Genomic DNA, 18982 nt, shown 5'->3' with positions numbered 1-18982 from the left:
GGTAACTAGGTTTTGGGATGATAAATAGCGTTAAATAATTTGAAAATCCTCGTGCTTTGTGTGAAACCAGACATGGATTCTTTAATAAATTAACACAAGTTTATATTGTCTTGTCTAAAGGAAACTAACAGATAACAAGTTTGTTAATGTGTTGATTAAAAATTTTATTAAGACAGTTGGAAAGTAGGCTAACTCTTGACCACCAAACATCAAAGCCACATAATAATAATAAGAAGTTATTGGGATGGTGTGGCTCGAGGAAAGTATATGGAAATAGTCAAGTGTTTTTCTTTCTTTTTTGTTATTATAATAATAATAGTAACGGACCTAGGTTATTTTATCGTCATCGAGACATTCAAATATTTTGACCTAAGGCAGAAAGCAGAAACTGATATTTTGTGGTCGAAAAGGTAGGATTCGTTTAATATTTTAAGCCCAAATCAAAGACCTGAAAAACAGACCCTTGTTTCCTTCTCGTAACATGTTTTTAGGGTCGGTGTGTGACATTATGGAAGCTTGACTGCCCCCCTACAAAGACCTACAAAACAACCTCTACTTTTCACTTTAATAATATATATATCATTAATATACTTTCTTTGTTTTTTCTATATTCCATTGGTTTCATAAACTTCAAAGTTACCATTTGAAATACACACCCATCAACACTTTATATATAAAACAAGTTACCATTTGTCTGAAGATATATAAAGTCCAAAATTGGAGTACAGCTTTGAATGTTGGGGGAGACAAAGGTCAGAGAGTGGCTGAGGAGCTGTCATTTCTCTCAAATTGTAAATTTGTTTTGTTTTGAGCAATTTGTATGGTAAGAGACCGACACCAAGGTGCGGCCCTGGCTGGGCTGAATCCCCTACATTATGCACCATGTCCCCTCTTTCAGACGTTTCAACTTTTGGCCCATCATCCCCCGCTTCCCCTTCAACACATTTTCATGAATTTATATCATGCCAATCTCATATGAACCCCCCCCCCCCCAAAAAAAAATCATTTATATATGTGTATAGTCCTTTGAAATGACCTTTCATATAATGAAGATATGGTGACACGTTGGGAGCATGCATTTGACTACTACACTCGAGCATGAAGACAAACTCACAACCATCCATGTTTACATATTTTTAGTATTATTCTAAAGTACTTAAGTTTTTTTTTTTTGGACGATATTGCTCCAAGTAAATCCTCATGCAAAGAACAAGATGGGACTTTACAATGAAAGCTTTTAACTTGGAATCAAATCTTGACTCCCTTTAACCAATATCCCAGAAATGGAATCACATCTATCATCAATCTCGTTAATTTCATTTTGTTTTCCTAAATTTCAAGTTTTAGGATGATAATCCCATGAGGACTAAACTTCACAATTTTTTTTATTTACTTTATAAAAAAAAAATAGTGCAATATAAAATAAATCAAACTTTCTTCGAATGAACAAATCCCGTAGGTTGTATATTTATGTTTTCTTTTACCTGTACATGACAAGCTAATCATTCAAGAAACATTTGGTCATCTTATGCTATTTGTTTTCGCAATTGAAGAGTCATATATATATATAAAAGAAGAAGAAAATCTAATTGAGAAACTCCAATTCGCATTAATTAATAAAAAATGGGTCGACAAAGTTTCCATGTTTGAAGAGACAATTAATACTAGGTGCACGAGGAAATCTATAACAAAGTTTTCAAGGTCTTTTGTTTAGGGAAGATGAGGGGGACATGATAAGAAGATTCAGAAGACAACCTAAGCATTTGTCTTAACAGTTGCCCTCAAAATTAGAATTTTCACCATCATTTCCTTTCAAAAGCAGTAACCTATAACAGAAATCATAGGAAAAAAGGAAATCAACTTCTTTTCATAGATCCATTAATAATTAAAATATTATATATATATTTGAAATTTATAGAATAAAAAATATTAATATCAAATTTACATAATCACAGCTTCAAAAATGTTTTGAGTGATAACCAACGAAACATTTGCTTGGAATGTGTTCATAATTACATTATACATTTAAATTGGAAGCTAAACATTTAAAGTTTGTATATATTTGATAAAAATTGATGATGTTCATGGTTTAGAGTGTGTAACATTGCGTCAAAAAATAATTTTTTGGGGTGTTTAAATAGGGATAAATCTTAAAATTATATATAAATTTTGAGTTAATATGTAATTGTATATATAAATTTTGATTTGGTACAATTATATACGTGAAATTTTAATTGTAGTTCAAATGTATACTTAAAATTTTAATTTTATTTTAGTCATACATATTTAAAGAAATAAATACATCAATTAATTTTTATATTAGATAAATATAATTATATGTATATGTAATATTTACAAATAAAATAATATTATACCAATAATTATGTTAATAATTTATAAAATTTAGATTAAATTAAAATTTTATATATAAAATTACATAAATTCTAAATTTATATATATAATTACATATTAGATAGTAGTTTTAAGATTTATTCCATTTAAATATTATAATATATATAGTCGGTCCAATTAAGTTACACCTAATAAAAACAGTGCAGAAAAAGGTCAGGGCTAAGTTTAACCTAAGTTTTACCACTACCCTCTATTTACTGACATGTGACAATAATGAGATTTCTACTTTCATAATATTACGATTTAGGGTTTCAGTCTTAGGTTTTTCCTTTTTTTTTAATTTAAGAAAATAATATGAAAATGCAAAAGTACCCCTTAATTTTAGATATCTACATAGTGGCTTTTGTAGCTTAATTTGTACGTTCCTCAGCTGTATCAGAAAAAGGACAAAATGTCCTGAAACCGAAAGCATGGGGTGGGCGAGGAGACTATGGGTAAAGGATAAGAACAATTTCAGAGGACACCGCCACATCGTCGTTTGATTCTCAAATGTATGTATAGTCCCATCGTCATTCATCATCCCATCATGGCCATGGTCACGGACATGCATGTATTGATATCATGTCTATGAGGGTTGCATGCTTTCCAACATGTAATTACCTTTTTTGGGCAAAAGCAAGTAAAGAAGAAGAAGAAGAAAAGTATGAAAAATAATATTTTAAGCATTAAAACGTAAAGATCGTACAGTATAAGTTGGATTGAACTTCAATTTGAGTATTTTGGAATGTCACTTTCAGGATTGTTAACTTAATTTGTTTTTCGACGACAAAATAAAAAATGACCCACACTTTAAATTTGATGCCATTTAGGTTGAAGATTTGTTGCTTCTCTCAAAAAAAAAAAAGTTTGTTAAGAGTAAATATGAATAAATTACATACAGCAATAATTAATTTATTAAAAATTAAATATTTTGTTTTATATTTAATATAGTTTTTCGTAAATATAATTTTTATTAATATTTTAATCAATATCACATTGACATTAGATTATAAAAAAAATATTACGTATATATCCACTTGTAGCATGGCTATTTTGTGTTAGAAAATTACTTAAGAAAGATCTTTATTAATGGATGTTGACATCCACAAAAAATAAGCCAAAAATGAGGTACAAGAGTTTTTAAATTTCATTCCATACTCCCCAAAATATAATAAATTATATCATTGCCATTTCTTTATTGTAAACTTATTAATAAACGTTGAAGAATAAGACAAGATGTTTTATGTGTACAATAAAATTCAAATTGTGCTTTACAGATGAAATAAAATACTTGAATTTGATGTTGAATGAATGGAGGAGCTTATTTATTTGTTATCTGTTTATTCACTTATCTTTTATCATTTTCTTTTACCTAATGAAAATTAAAATTAACGAGTATATCCGTTAATCATGTGGTTGGAGGTTCGATTCTAGCTCATGAGAATATAGTACATTTCATGATCAACTATTTACCTCTTTGGAGAGCACTTACAGTGGAAAGATTGATCACTATTGCCAACGATGGATACCCTGATTACGACAAAAAAAATAATATTTCATTATATATATATTTTTCATAAATTGATATTTAAATCTATATTATAGACTAATTAGTTGATGTCACATTTCAATTGAGTCTCAACTCAATTTAGAAATTACCAAAAGTCTATTTATTTTATTAAGTAATAAATATTATTTTAAGGTCATTTATATTTATTTTATATTTTGATAAATTTAAAGAAAATATACACATAATGAAAATCATGTGCCTTCATGGCATTTAGTTTTAATAAAAGGAACACAAAATGATGAGTTTACAAAAGCATTTAGTTAAGATAGATTCGAAAATATCTTTTGAATCTGTCCATGTAAATTATATTCATAAATTGTATGGATAGCTCGAATTTAGCATTTAGTTAAAATAGATTCAAAAATATCTTTTAAATCTGTCCGTGTAAATTATATTCGTAAATTGTACGAATAGCTCGATTTTTGGATAAGTTTAAATTTGAAAGAATGTAACGTCTTTAGGGAAAGAAATGAGGTGAAAAAACGTGATAATTGAATAAAGCAAAGGTTTATTTGGTGTGACCAAATGGAGAGATGAGCTTAGAGGAAATGTCAAGCAATTGAATCAACAAGTTTTCAAAAAGGTTTAAAAATCTTTTTCACAAACGTTTGCAAAGTTGTTGGAAAAGAGAAAATAAAAAGCTTTAGGTGTTATAAAAATGTTTCAATTATAATAAGAAATTTTAAAATGAGAATTATGAGAATTAAAATAATTGTAACTATTAAATCAAAATAAATAGTTTTAAATTTTAGGTTTTGTATTTATTTTATTTTATTAAAATAAAATTAACAACACCCGATCTTTCTCTTTTTTTTCTTTCTTTACCTTGTGTAATTAAAGAATTAATGTGGAAAAAATTTAGATAATCTTTACTTTCAGATTAAAAAAAAGAAATTAGAAAGGAAAACATGATATTAGGGTTGTTAAAAGTAATAAATTTGTGTATTATATATTTTTTATTGAAAAATTTGATCGAACATTTCATTTAAAAAATTGAGATTTTTTCAATTAAGAAAAATAAATACCTAATACTTCAATTGATTAATCTTAATAACCCAAATTTTTTGCTTTTCATTTCATTTTTTTCTCAAAATAAATAAATTAAATTAAATTAAATATGAATGTGAAGATTATCCATATTGTTTTACCTAAAACTTCAATTACATGGTGAGATGAAAAAAAGATGAAAAAGATTAGATGTTATTGATTTTATTTTAATAAGAAAAGATAAATATAAAATCTAAAATTTAGAATAATTTATTTTGATTTCATGGTTTAAATCCTTTTAATTATGGTGAATCTAATTTTGAAAATTCTCACTTATAAAAAGGAGTTATTCAAGGAAACCTCCAAGGTGAAGGTTACCGACATTGCCGACCAAGATTGAAACCCCAACCTTCCCAAAAGAAACGGAAATTTAGTGTTTCTAATAAAAGGACAACAAGAGATATGGGTGTTATGCAATTGTGGTGTGAAAATAAATGTGATAAAATCAAAAGGGTTAACGTAAGAAAATTAGATTTTCGGTTACCTAGGAGTTCTCCCATTCTCATAATTTCATGCACTTTTTTATATTCTTGAGGGATAAAGTTGGTTCTCCAGGGATCATATGATCCAGAAACCCCAAGATTTAGCATGTGAAGTCACAATGCTAGATTTGAAATCTTAAACAATTAAGGAAATAAAAGAACGAGAATTAAAGAGGAAATAAAATGGCCTTAATGTATTGTAATCGACTTAGAAGAATGATAAATGTGAGGGATAGAATTCTTTAGTAGAAAATTGTGTTCGGATCTAAAAAAAAAAAGTAAATTTAAACAAAGTGAGATTCAAAATAAAATGAAGTAAATAGAAATTAAGAGAAGAAATATTATCTCCATGTATTTAAACTTAATACATGATTCGGTATTTGAGCTAAATATTTTTTTAATGCGATATCTGTGCTATCTTTTGATTCAATCTAGCACCTATATATAACAAAAGTTACATATTTTGGTACTTAAAGGTAATTGTGCTAACTTTTTACTGCTTAATTCAGGTTTTCTTAATTCATAGTTAGCTAATTATATTAGCAATTAACTTTCACCAAATCAACTCTAAAACTCAAATTAAATCACATTAATAGGACTGTATTTGACAAATTAAATGCAAAATTAAACAAATTCATAATTAACACTTCATTTATTCTATTAAAAGATCATAAAAATTCAAAATTAATAATATTAGCAATTAATTTTTATCAAATCAACTATAAAACATGAATTAAATACTAAACAGTTAACACAGTTACTTTCGGGTACCAAAATAAACTTTTATCAAATGCAAGTACTAGATTGGACCAAAAAATAACACAATTACCACATTAGATGAATTTGATGGTTAAGTGTTAGTGAATTTATCCTTGAGACCCGAGTTTGATTCCCTTCTCCTGTATAATTTTCATTTATCGAATTTTTGCCTTGAAACCCTAGTGTTGTCACCCCCTTATTTTTAACCTAGATATAAATTTTATATTTTTCTATTCAATCCCTTCTTTTCTTATTTTTCCTTCCCCATTACTATCCCCTCCCTTCTTCCTCTCAATGCCACCCTTAAGACCCTGAAATTTTATTGTTGTGTTGTCCCATTGGTCATCATCTCCTCTTGTTTCCTATTTTATTTTATGCTCATCTCATCTTCTACCCCTATAGCTGAATTTTTGCTGTTGATTTTTTTGTTATAGTCGCTGACCCCTTTGATTCACTTCTTTTGCTCTTTTTTTTTTCTGTTGTCACGGAATTGATCGAGTAGCGTAAGTGCAAAATTTTTATTTTATTTCTATCAGATCTAAGTTTTTTCCTCTTCTTTTCATATTTTGTAATAGTCAAATGATTCATGTCATGGCCGAAACTTAAAAGTTTCTTTCTTTTTGTGTTTGATTGATTCAACATCTAGATCTAAACCTTACGGATCATCAATAGCTTTGGTAAACTTTTCACAATTTCGTCGTAAGCCATATAGAGTAAGTGTTAATTTTCAACTCCAGATTTGAAAAATTCAATTAATAACATAGCTTTGGCTAAACCCTATATGGGTGTGAAGAGGTTGGTCTTTAATGATTGATCTCTACCAGGTATAAATCTGAGTTGGATCTAGTTAGATCTAAGGAGTGAGAGTTGCGGAAAAACGATAGTGTTCGGATTAGCGTAATTAAGTGTGGGTCTTACCTTTGGGTGTTAATGATTGTTAAAATTATGTATTATGCATGTTGACTAATTATTACAGGTTGTTTTGTGCTTTGTCGAATGGCTTGAGTTGGATTAGGGGTTGCCAATTGAGGTAACTACTAAAAGGGTAGTGGCCAAATGCTAGACGGCCTTTAACGTGGTTAAATGGTTGTATGGGTGCTGATTGTAATTACTGATTACAGGTGTATCACTAAAAGTTAAGGTAGATATTGTATTATCATTCATCATGTATTGTCGAGAATGTGGTGACAAAAGTGTATAATGTCATCGTATAATTAATATTCATTGATAGCTAGTTACATCTCTAAACAATATAAGATTTTGTCATTAATCATTCGTATTGTCACTAATAATGAAATAAAATCTAATGCATAGATGACAGAAGTGATATCATAAGAGTATTAATGATGTAGTCACTACAGCAAAACAGGTTTTTAGCGGCGTTTTTTTGGGCCTATAGCGGCGCTAATAAGCGCCACTAAAACTATTTGTGGCGCTTTTACAAACGCCGCAAAAACCGCCGCTAAAGACGACGACGCTAACATTTTGTGGCGTTTATGAAAAAAACGCTGCTAAAAGTCATGACCTTTAGCGGCGCTTTTCCCACAAACGCTGCTAAAGGTCATGACCTTTAGCGTCGCTTATCCCACAAACGCCGCTAAAGGTCATGACCATTAGCGGCGCTTATCCCACAAACGCCGCTAAAGGTCATGACTTTTAGCGGCGCTTTTCCTACAAACGCCGCTAAAAATTATGACCTTTTAAAAAATTATTTTATTTTAATTAAATAATATTTATTTCTATGTTAAATATTATATTATGTTTAATTTTTGAAATTTGAAATCTAAACTATATACTTTTAAGGATAAATAAAAAATATTAATTAAATTAAATTTTCTATTAAAATTTAAATTTCAAACTAAATATAAAAACTAATGAATTTAAATTTAATACATAAACATTGATTCAATATGTAATTTAATATATAAAAAATAACACACACAAACACGCAAAGTATTACAATTTCTAAAACAAAATTCATCCTCATGAGAAAAGAATGCCAATTCATCATCACCTCTCATTAATCAAAGGAAAAAAAATCAAAAAAAAAAAAGAAGAAACAATATACAACAGAAGGCTGGTTCAAGCTTATGTGAAGCCAAAGTATTGCCATGCCTGCATATAACTTAGAGAAGTCCTTTGATGCTTTCAATTCAACCGCCAGAAAATCCAAAACACCGAAACAGAAAGCCAAAGTATGCACCTGTAAGCCAAAGTCAGGCCAATAAGGAAATCACTTATACGACCCTCAAAGCCACATATGTCAAAGAACATTATCTGATCTCTTTGAATTATGATATGGAAAGATAAATTTTTAATAATGCCACCATAATGCAAGAATTAGAATTTGTTTCGACAAAAGTCATTGTTCATGTTATTAATCATGTGCCTTTGCATGTACATGCATTGCATCTAAAACCTACATAGTTTAAATAAAAAAATATCACCAAATCCATGGCCTATCCTCAAACAATCTATTATTTAGATATGTAAACAAGTCAAACAGAAAGCAGCTCATGGCAAAGCATTTTCCTGATCCACTATGTTAGTTGTTTTTATCTTTATTTCTTCCCCAAGTTCAATTTTAAACCTCAAAATATCTAAATATATTGATGCTCAGAATGCTTAATATTGTGGACAACCAACACAATAGTCTAAAACTGGTTTATCTACTATGAAAAAAATACTAAATTGTAAGTTACATAGAGAACAATTTCAATTATTTTCACTTCAGAAAGCACCAAAAGAGTTGAACAACCTGCCTAAATTTCATCTATTAAGGTGGAAAACCTCAGTTACACAAAAGCCTCTCTCAGCCTTTTTGAAATAAATAACTAGCAACTACTATGAATCTTATAGCAAAAATATATATAAGAACAAGTATCTTACCTCTGCAACAAAAGGCCATAATTTGCTCAATTGCTTGTTCAACCATTTTACCTAAAAGGACAACATAGTGTAAGACAGTAAGCAACTACACTGCATAAAATCTTAACACCAAAATGGAAACACCTTTTTCTACACCTAACACATGCAAATGTATCTAGTCTTTGAGAAGCATATTTTATGCCTTGTCGCATAATGCTCTGACCTAAACAAGATAACACGAAAACAGAGTTACAACCAATTATAACCCAGATGAAACAAGGAAGAAAACGAGGACTTCTATTGATCAACCTGAGAACAAAACAATACAAGTAAAACGTAGAAAAGTCTTGCAAATACACCAAGTTCTTTCGAAATCAACTACATCAAATAAATCAAAAGAATATATAAATGTTTTAAATGGAAGAGAGAAAAAAGCTGTTTTTTTTTCATTAATTATAACTAAAAGTTCACACGGCGATAGAAACTAATGCTATTGGAATAATATCTTAAAACAAATTCAATTCAAAAATGTTTTGGTATTCATTTCGTAGCCAAATATAGCCTAATCTATTAAAATAATTATACAAAAAAATTAAGTGCTCAAAATTTCCATACTTTCTTGAGAAAGAAACAGATCGTGAAAAAAAAAAAGTACCTGCTGCTCCGAAAGTGGCTTACATTGCATCAGCTGCAAGATCTGTTCATCGAGATCGAGGGCTGAGTCTGTTGGTGCACCCATTTTTGATAATTATGTAGCAAGAATAGAAATGATAAAGAAAGGGAAAGACCATCAAGGCTGGTGGTACAAATTTAGCACAAAGGCCGAAAAGGTTAAATAGGAATCCAGAATATCTTTTATCCCTCGAAACCAAATAATGAAATTACCTGACAAATGCCTTACTGGTATTTTAACTATAATTAGTACAGTTTTTATATTAATGAATTAAAAGTTTAAAGTTGTGATTAAATAGATTGCCAGGTTTAATATGTTCATTTTCTCTACAGCAAAAAGTTTCAAATTAGTAATTATAATTTTGAGTGTTTAAAAATTTGTATAATCTATCAGATTTCTTAATTCAAAATTATCAATCATATTCAATATATTGAATCAATAAATTATTTGTGCGATGACTGTAGCCTTTTTTAAGATAATTTCTTCTATTTTCACATATTTTAAGAGTCATGAGTATTACCTTATAGTATTTTATTTGGCCACTATTTTTATTTTTTTAATTAAATAGAGAAGTGTTTATTAATTATACATATGCATATTTTACAATAAAAATATAATATGCCAGACTCCCCACTTGTTATCATTTTAATATTTACTGATTGTTTAACTAAATACATTATGATAATCAATGGGTAAAAAATGATTTTATTAAATTATTATAATTTCATGAAAAATTTAATACTAAAAAATGTAATATAATAAAATTTGCTATTCAAGTGATGGAAATTAACTAATTAGATCTGCTATTCAAGTGATGGAAATTAACCTCGCGATCAAAACGACCTTGCCTGAGAAGTGCAAGATCTAACAAATCTCTACGATTTGTAGCAGCCGAAAATATAACACCTTTGCCAGTATCAAACCCATCAAGCTCTATTAGTAGCTGATTCAAAGTAGTTTCCCACTCCTGAGTCGCTGCATTATTATACATGTGGTCTGTTGTTTCCTTGAAAATCTCCTGACGTCTGATCAGATAGAAAGAAAGAGAGAAAATCATTTACATATGATCTTAAAGACAACTATGTTTTTCTCCTCTCCACTAAATTCATCTATAGTTATCTTCCTACTCATAATTGCAATGATAATTGGCCTGCAAAAGGTACCGAATGTAGCCCATTCTCAGTGTCTTATAAAATACCATAAAAGATAACCAAGGCAACTATATTTCCATTTCCAATCACTTGATTTAAATCAGATGCAAAATATTAATGCTTAGTTGCAAACTATATCTGCTAAAGCATTCGCCTTCAGATGACTATTACAATATAGATATATAGAGAAAAAGCAAGTTCTACCTTCTAAAACAGGAAAAGAACAACGAACTCACAATTTAATTTAAGAACCCACCTCCCGTTTAAAATTGCCATGAGAACTTTAAGTGTCCTAGTGCATGCACCATTCTCATCTGTAGAGGCAGTCACATGAGCGACATCCGGCCTCCAAAACTTGGATACAGTTACACTAATCATTTTTCCAAACTTGACTAGAAGAAACTGCAATAAAATAAAACAATAAATAACTAAATAAATACCACACGAGAGTAAATTGCTGTGAAAAGAAAAGCCCATTAAGGGTATTCTATCAATCGAAGAATTTCCAAATTAGATTTTGCGTATCCATTTCATCAATCATGAAACTTTTAGCACCAAAAAGAATCAATTAATGAGAAATTTCAGTACTTGCAAAAAGGATGCAAAGTTAAGTCAAATTAAGAAAATGGCGATGCCTTTTTAACTGATCTTATTCAGCATTAAGCTTCCAGTTATCCAACAAGGTGGTTGAGATTTCAAAATAGCTGGGTTACAATATCAGACAAACCTTTTGATGAATAAAACACTATTAAAACCAGTAACAGAGAGTTGGACAAGCCGATTTGTCAATTGCGTGCCTTGATTTATGCACAATTCCTAATTGAATTTTTGTTTATCATTTAGGTAGAAGGTCATGGCATTCACTCTTCCAATATATGATGTTGACAAATCAAGATTGAAGAGGACAGAAATGAGTTATAGATATGTACTTGGATCCCGAAAATAGAAATGCTTTTCTTTATTTTCCTAATAATTTACCACTATACTATTTATTATGCTATTCTTTTCTTGGATTTATATCAGAAACAGGTCTTGGGAGTTGAAATTTGTGGGGATAGCGTATGTACTCACATGCTCAGTATACCCTCAATAATTGGGTATGGTGAACAATTTAAATACACATACTAAGATCTCTGGTTTTGTCCAAATATTCACATAGACTTAGTTGGAAAAGTAGGATAAATTTGATATTAATTAACTTACCTGCATATAAACCAGTTCAATGGTTCCACCATTTCCAGTGGACAACACGTTTGTAACATCCACAGCTCGGCAATCACGATACCATGAAGGCCGATCTTTAAGGATTTCAGCGACCTACATGAAAAAGAAAACATATATTGATCAGTCAATTCTTCTCCAAATTTGAGCTAAGAAACGTATCAGTAGAAAGCAAAAATGAACTTACTCTTGTAGGATCTAGTCCCACGAGTCCGCATGCACGTGCTGCCACACCACTACAACCATGAGAAATAGCAACGATTCCAATAGAATCCGGACCAGGCTGCACAGGTAAGAAAGATATTAGCAGTAGCCAGCTGGTAAAATTGGCGCAGGCATTTGGAGCTAAGATTACTATTCATCAAGCAAGAAGTTTTAACAAGGCTAGCTCTTTTTCTTAACTAGCATAATGATATTGGATTACTATTTAATTCAAGTTATGTTCTACAAAGGGAGCAAAAAACAAGAGATCCATTTGAGAATATCATATGCATGTTTGAGTCCCAAGGTACAATCTACCTGGAATCTGTATGTAATGATTTAAAAGAAAGATAACAGCATGCTATTACCTAACAATTGGTTCTCCAGTTTTATCTTTACCAGTATTAATTCATTATTAAAAAAAATCCGTAGATTAAAAAATTTTAAAGGTAAAAAGAAGAAGAAAATCCAACTCATATGGGAAACAGGGAAATATTAGTAACCAATAGAAAAATGGGAAAGTGGGGTTGTTCCTCGATATTGACATAACAAATATGGGTTAGGATGTTGCTTAGAAGATTAGCAAGATTTTATGCTTTGTTATATAAATAAGAATTTATCGATAATGACAATGAATAATGGACTACATTAATATAGTTTAATAGTATTTTACAAAGAATAAAAGAATGATGACAGCAGAGAGAGAGTTACCTTCATCCCAGGCATTTGGACCCACTCGATAGCAGTTCCAGTGGCCTTTGAAAGAAACTCTATTAAAGTTTCCTCTGCAATGTACAAAAGTCTGGAATGCAAAAACAAAAGCACATAAGGCGCACTAGCAATTATACAGCAACAAAACAAAGATTCAATTTCATAGATAAACGAGGAATGAAAGGGACATAATAATGGGAGTGTATAACAGTGACAAAATTTCCTACTACTACTAACCCTGCAGGGCTGGCATCCCTAGGCGGATGTTGAGGAGTCAAATGGTGTTGACCGCTCGTCACTACTGATTCACAACTTGTATCCGTGGTAGCTAAAGTCATTTGCAACCACAACAACAACCAAAAAAAAAAAACCACTGCAATTAACAAAAATTCCCATATTTGAAAGCAAATCAAACATTTTCAAGTAAAGGGTACAAAAAAATTATAATATGATTGTACTGTAAAGTCCTCTTCTTCTTTTTTTCCTTTAAAAATATGAAACGAGAAAGGGAAGATGAAGTTCTTACATTTTGAGTCTGTTGGCGGAAATAGTTGTTTTCATAAACAAGCTGTGAAACTTGCTTTTGTAACCTATCATTCTCCTCCATCAACTGTTTATTCATAGCTGTCAACTTCCTATTCACAGCTTGGAGGCGTGATGCTTCTTTTCGTTGTTTTTCTCTACATCTGTGATTAAAAATAAACAAAAATTCAACAACCACATAAAATCATCAAAAAATAGTGGAACTGTAACACCCCGTACCCGAGACCGTTGCCGGAGTCGGACACGAGGGGTTCACAGACTAAATTCGCTTACTATCGCAGTCCATTTTAAAAATTTCCAGGCAGTTGGCTAACTGCGTCACTGTCACCTTAAAAATCATATCTTGAGTTTCACAACTCGAAAATCAGTTTTGTAATTTTTCCCTGAAACTAGACTCATATGGCCATCTACATATTTTTTTCTAGAATTTTTGGTCAGGCCAATTAGTACAGTTTATTCGTTAAATTCTCCCCTGTTACAGGGTGCGACTACACTGACCTTCATGCATTACGATTTGGATATCTCCCTGCACAGAGTTTCAATACTGATGCCGTTTGTTTCTATAGAAACTAGACTCAGAGAGGAATCTATACATATATGGCATGACTCCTAATTATCTCTGGTTAATTTATAATGAATTTCCAAAGTTGGAACAGGGAATCCAGAAACCGTTCTGGCCCTGTCTCACGAGAACCTGAATATCTCTTAACATACTGTCCATATGATCGTTTCGTTACTTTCCTATGAAAATAAATTCATCAAGGTTCTCTTACATAATTTATTCACTATTTAATTCCATTCCTACTATTTTTAGTGATTTTTCACATCCACATCACTGCTGCTGCCAGCATCTGTTTTTTTTAAAGGTAAACTTTACCTATTTCATGATCCTCCATGGATCAACTAGAGTTTGTCATACATATTCCAAAAGTGATCAAGAACAACCCTTCCCATGGCTAACCGTTACCAACATTTCCATACCTCTCGACGGACAACATACAAAACGATTATAATGCTATGATCAAAGTATATTTAAGCCATTTTCGCATGGCTATCCAAATTTACACAAAACCGAAGGGTACATGACCAACAACAAAAGGGTAGTCCTATACATGCCATTTCAAAGTTCAACCAAAATTGTACCAAAAGGGGGCTTTGATAGTGTGGGAGACTTCGACTTCCAAAAATCCCGAGTCCGATAGCTGACGAACCAAAATCTATAAAACAGAGATTCAAAGAACAGAGTAAGCATTTAATGCTTAGTAAGTTTTAAGCAATGTCAACAGATAACAATCAAATTATAACATAGTTGTTCGTATTTTTTATTTCACTCTTCCTTCGGGCATACCATCCCTTTACCGAATATGCACATCTCATCATATACAATAGGCAGATAAACTTTCACATAAAAGTGAGCTCATGTGACATAGATATATCGTATGATTTCACATAACCTCTCACACAGATCTGATGTCACATAATCATAGGAATAGTCTCATAGATTGCTCTCGTATGCATCACATAACTACCTTATGATTTAGTGCAAATCAAGCTCACATATAAACTTGGAGTACATACCTGTTTAACCTTTCGCATTGAATATATTTATAAGCAATTCTTATTACGAAGTCTTACCCGGACATAATCTCCACACGAAGTTATCGGGTCTTACCCGGACAAAATCCCCACACGTAGTCATTGGGTCTTTAGAGCTCGGATATAGTACGAGCACGAAGCTTACGGACATTAATCAGTAATAATATTCTCGCATAAAGCCTGCGGGGTTTTAACCCGGATATAGTACTGACACAAATGCCCTTCGGGACTTATCACATTTATACACTTTCACATCCATCACGTTGGCCACTCGGCCCTGTCACATATATACACTTTCACATTCATCACATCGGCCATTAGGCCTTATCACATATATACACTTTCACATTCATCACATCGGCCATTAGGCCTTATCACATATATACACTTTCACATTCATCACATCGGCCATTAGGCCTTATCTCATATATGCATGTTCACATCCATCACATAGAATCCTAAATCAAAATATAGATTTTCATGTATTCACATCACAATTATCCAAATATACTTCACATACCACATATACTTTCACGTATACACACTGTCTTGGCTGAATCTACATCTATCATTTTCCAATATCACAATTTAGAATTCACGTATGGGTTTAATCAATAGCTTATGAGCAACTAAAACAAGTTTATCAAGGTTTACAACACAATCTCAAATTCAGCACAAGCTGTTTTTCCTGAGCAATAGTCACTAAATTATTTGTAACTGGAGCTACAAAACTCCAAATCACTTTCCGTTAATTTTTCCTGAATATAGACTCGTATATATTCCATCCATAAAATTTCCAGAATTTTAGGTTTGTCCAATCAATACCAGATTTTTCTTAAAGTGTCCCCTGTTTCACTGTTTGACTAATCTGACCACTCTTCACTACGAATCAAATTTCTCCTTTTACAGAATTCAAAATGTGTTGTATTTGATTTAATTTGAAACTAGACTCATTAAGGAGTCTAAGCATATAAATTTTATCTTATAACCATTTTTTTACAATTTATAATGATTTTCTAAATACAGAACAGAGGATTACAGTGTCATTCTGCGCTGTCTCACACAACTTTAAGTATCTCATTATCGGAAATTCCTTTGCTTACACGGTTTCTTTTATAAGAAACTAGACTCATTAAGCTTTAATTTCATGTCTCATTCAGCCTCTAATTCAAATCCATAAATTTATGGTGATTTTCTAAAGTCACATTACTGCTGCTGTCCTAAGCAGACTATTTCAAATTACCCTTAAATTCCCAAGCTCAAACACTTAAGAACTTACCATTTGAACTTAGAACATATCATGGCCACATCATATCTTATTAAATCAACTCATCATGTCCTATTATAATTGAATTTACTCAACGTTTAATCACTTAAAACTTACCTCGGATGTTGTCGAACGATTTCGGCGGCTATTCGACCACTTTTTCCTTCCCTTTATCGGATTTAGTTCCCCTTTGCTCTTGAACTTAATTCAAACAAATTTAACTCATTAAAGTCTCATTTTGCTAGCTTATGGCCGAATATACACATAATTTATGTACTTATTCATGTGGCCGAACATACATGTCTATGTTGGGGCCGATTGCATCACAACACCATACCATTTCAATTTTTGGTCATGGTTAAACAAAGAACTTAATGTCTCACTCAAAAATGCTAAAAAGAAGATTCAAGAATCATCAATCCACCATCACATGCACCATTACAAAGCTTCACTTTAGCATGCAAATGATATCAACACCAATCCACCTTGGCCGAATATCATCTCCATGACATAGTAAAGATTTGAACCATGGGCTATTTAGAACTCAAGCTAACTACTAAAACATGCATGCATCTCATGGAACATCATCAAACATACCTTAGTCTATCAAACCACCATAGCCGATTTCCTCAAAGCTCTTTTTCCTTCTTTTTCTTTCTCCTATTCGGCCAAGAACAACATGAGAGCCTTTCTCTTCTTCTTTTTTTGTCATGCATGAGAATGATGAGCACATTTTTTTCTCTTTGTTTTCTTCCTTCAATTTCTTATTAGTTTATTGCCCATGCTTCTTATTTTATTCTTCCATTAACACAACATGTTTCATGACATGTTTTGCCCATGCTTCTTATTTTATTTTTCCATTAACACAACATGTTTTGCCCATGCTTCTTATTTTATTTTTCCATTAACACAACATGTTTCATGACATGTTTTGCCCATGCTTCTTATTTTATTTTTCCATTAACACAACATGTTTTGCCCATCATCCCTTGTCATGGCCGGCCACTAGTACTTAAATGGGGGGAAATTGACATGCAAGTCCACCCCTTTGATTACATGCACTATTAGGCCACTTGCATTTGCCTAGCACATTTCTAAATTTTCTCACATAAGTCCTATCAACTAAATTCACATGCAATTAACTAAATCGAAGCTTAAAACTTTCACACATTTATATTCACATATTTTAGGCAATAATTATCACATTCAAATAATTTGGTGACTCGGTCTAGCGGTCCCGAGACCGCTTTCCGACTAGGGTCACTTTAGGGGTGTCACAGGAACCATTGAACTGCTTTATATGCAGATAAGACTTTATACGACACAACCCCACCTTCAACGCCGCCGTCTGGTTCACTGCCATCTCTTCTATCTCAGAGTTTAACTGGAAACCAAATCAAGACTACTGCTGGAGAGTTTCTTGATTGAAAATAGCAACGGAGGGGTGAGATGGGGGTGTTTTGAGAATATGATTTTAGGGGGAAAAACTAGGGGTTTCAGAGGGGGAAAATTTGGGAATATAACCGTGCCCTTTTGAGATGATTTATTTGTGGCGTTTTTTTATAAAAACGCCGTTATTGTTAACATTTTGTAGCGTTTTTCATAAAAACGCCGGTAAAAAATTATTTCATTTTAAATAAAACGACACTGTTTTGCTCTGTTAAAAGTTTTTTTTTTAAATTTTATTTTACTTCAAAAAAAAAAGTTTTTTATTTTATATGTTAAAAGTTATTAGTTAAATAATTTTATAAAATATTCATTATTACTATTTTTATAAATTAGTTTTTATAAATAAAAAATTAAGTACTCTGAAAATAAATATCGTGTATTTTAATAAGAAAACAAATAATAAATGGTTGTAATTAATTATTAAGTTAAAATTATACAATGTAAGCAATTAATTTCTCACATATCAAATTTTTATTAAAGATTGAGACGTTAATCATGATTTTATATTATTCTTTTCCGATCTAATCTCCATTTCATTAAAGATATTTCTTCCTAACTAAAATATAACTATTTTACTAGAATTCGATGTGGAATGATTTTTGTTTTTGTATTTCATTTTTATTTGTTATAATCTGGTCCTATCCAAAATAGATAGTTACCTATCCATGTCAATGATCTGTTACTTTTATTTATTTATTTATCAATGTTTTTTTAAGTCTAATATTTAAATATATCAAATGGTTTAGATTAAATATTTTTAAATATAAAAGTATTAATTGATTGTAAAAATTTCATCATTTAACAAATCTTAAATAAATTTTAAATCCTAAACCATTTAATATATATAAAGTTTATCTATTATCTCTTAAATAATTTAAACTATAATCATAATTTTAATATATTAAAATTAATATTATCTTTTTTACAATTATATAAGAAATTATTTAATATATAAATTAAAAAATACTAATTAATCTAAACCCTAAATTCCTAGCCCCTAACCCCTAAACCTTAAACAATAAAACATAAACCCTTAACCCTTAACCCCTAAAC

The 18982-nt window shown here is 30.8% G+C and overlaps 1 protein-coding gene across 5 annotated transcripts; it reads right to left on the bottom strand.

The window, feature by feature from the left end:
- Positions 1–8149: 8149 nt before the first annotated feature.
- On the bottom strand, positions 8150–17971 carry LOC107940530 (homeobox-leucine zipper protein HOX9). Of its 5 annotated transcripts, none has more exons than XR_005906720.1 (12): positions 17814–17971; positions 13601–13760; positions 13312–13402; positions 13075–13165; positions 12350–12445; positions 12145–12258; positions 11198–11343; positions 10617–10815; positions 9773–9814; positions 9262–9340; positions 9139–9189; positions 8364–8452 (listed from the first exon to the last, which is right to left on the bottom strand). XR_005906720.1 is itself a non-coding variant. In XM_041084283.1 (11 exons), exons 4-11 carry the CDS (start codon positions 13087–13089, stop codon positions 8270–8272), a joined length of 846 nt encoding a protein of 281 aa, XP_040940217.1. In that variant the 5' UTR covers positions 13090–13165; positions 13312–13402; positions 13601–13760; positions 17814–17969; the 3' UTR covers positions 8150–8269. The 5 variants fall into 5 exon arrangements, 3 of the variants coding, with proteins under 3 accessions (XP_040940217.1, XP_040940218.1, XP_040940219.1); XR_005906721.1 differs by having other exon boundaries at positions 9274–9340; XM_041084283.1 differs by lacking the exon at positions 9262–9340 and having other exon boundaries at positions 8150–8452; positions 17814–17969.
- Between the last annotated feature and the right edge of the window lie 1011 nt (positions 17972–18982).

The sequence above is a fragment of the Gossypium hirsutum genome, chromosome A12, assembly GCF_007990345.1.
Source record: "Gossypium hirsutum isolate 1008001.06 chromosome A12, Gossypium_hirsutum_v2.1, whole genome shotgun sequence".
Taxonomy (NCBI): domain Eukaryota; kingdom Viridiplantae; phylum Streptophyta; class Magnoliopsida; order Malvales; family Malvaceae; genus Gossypium; species Gossypium hirsutum.
Note: the sequence above shows the minus strand (reverse complement) of the source record. Positions and strands in the feature narration are given on the sequence as shown.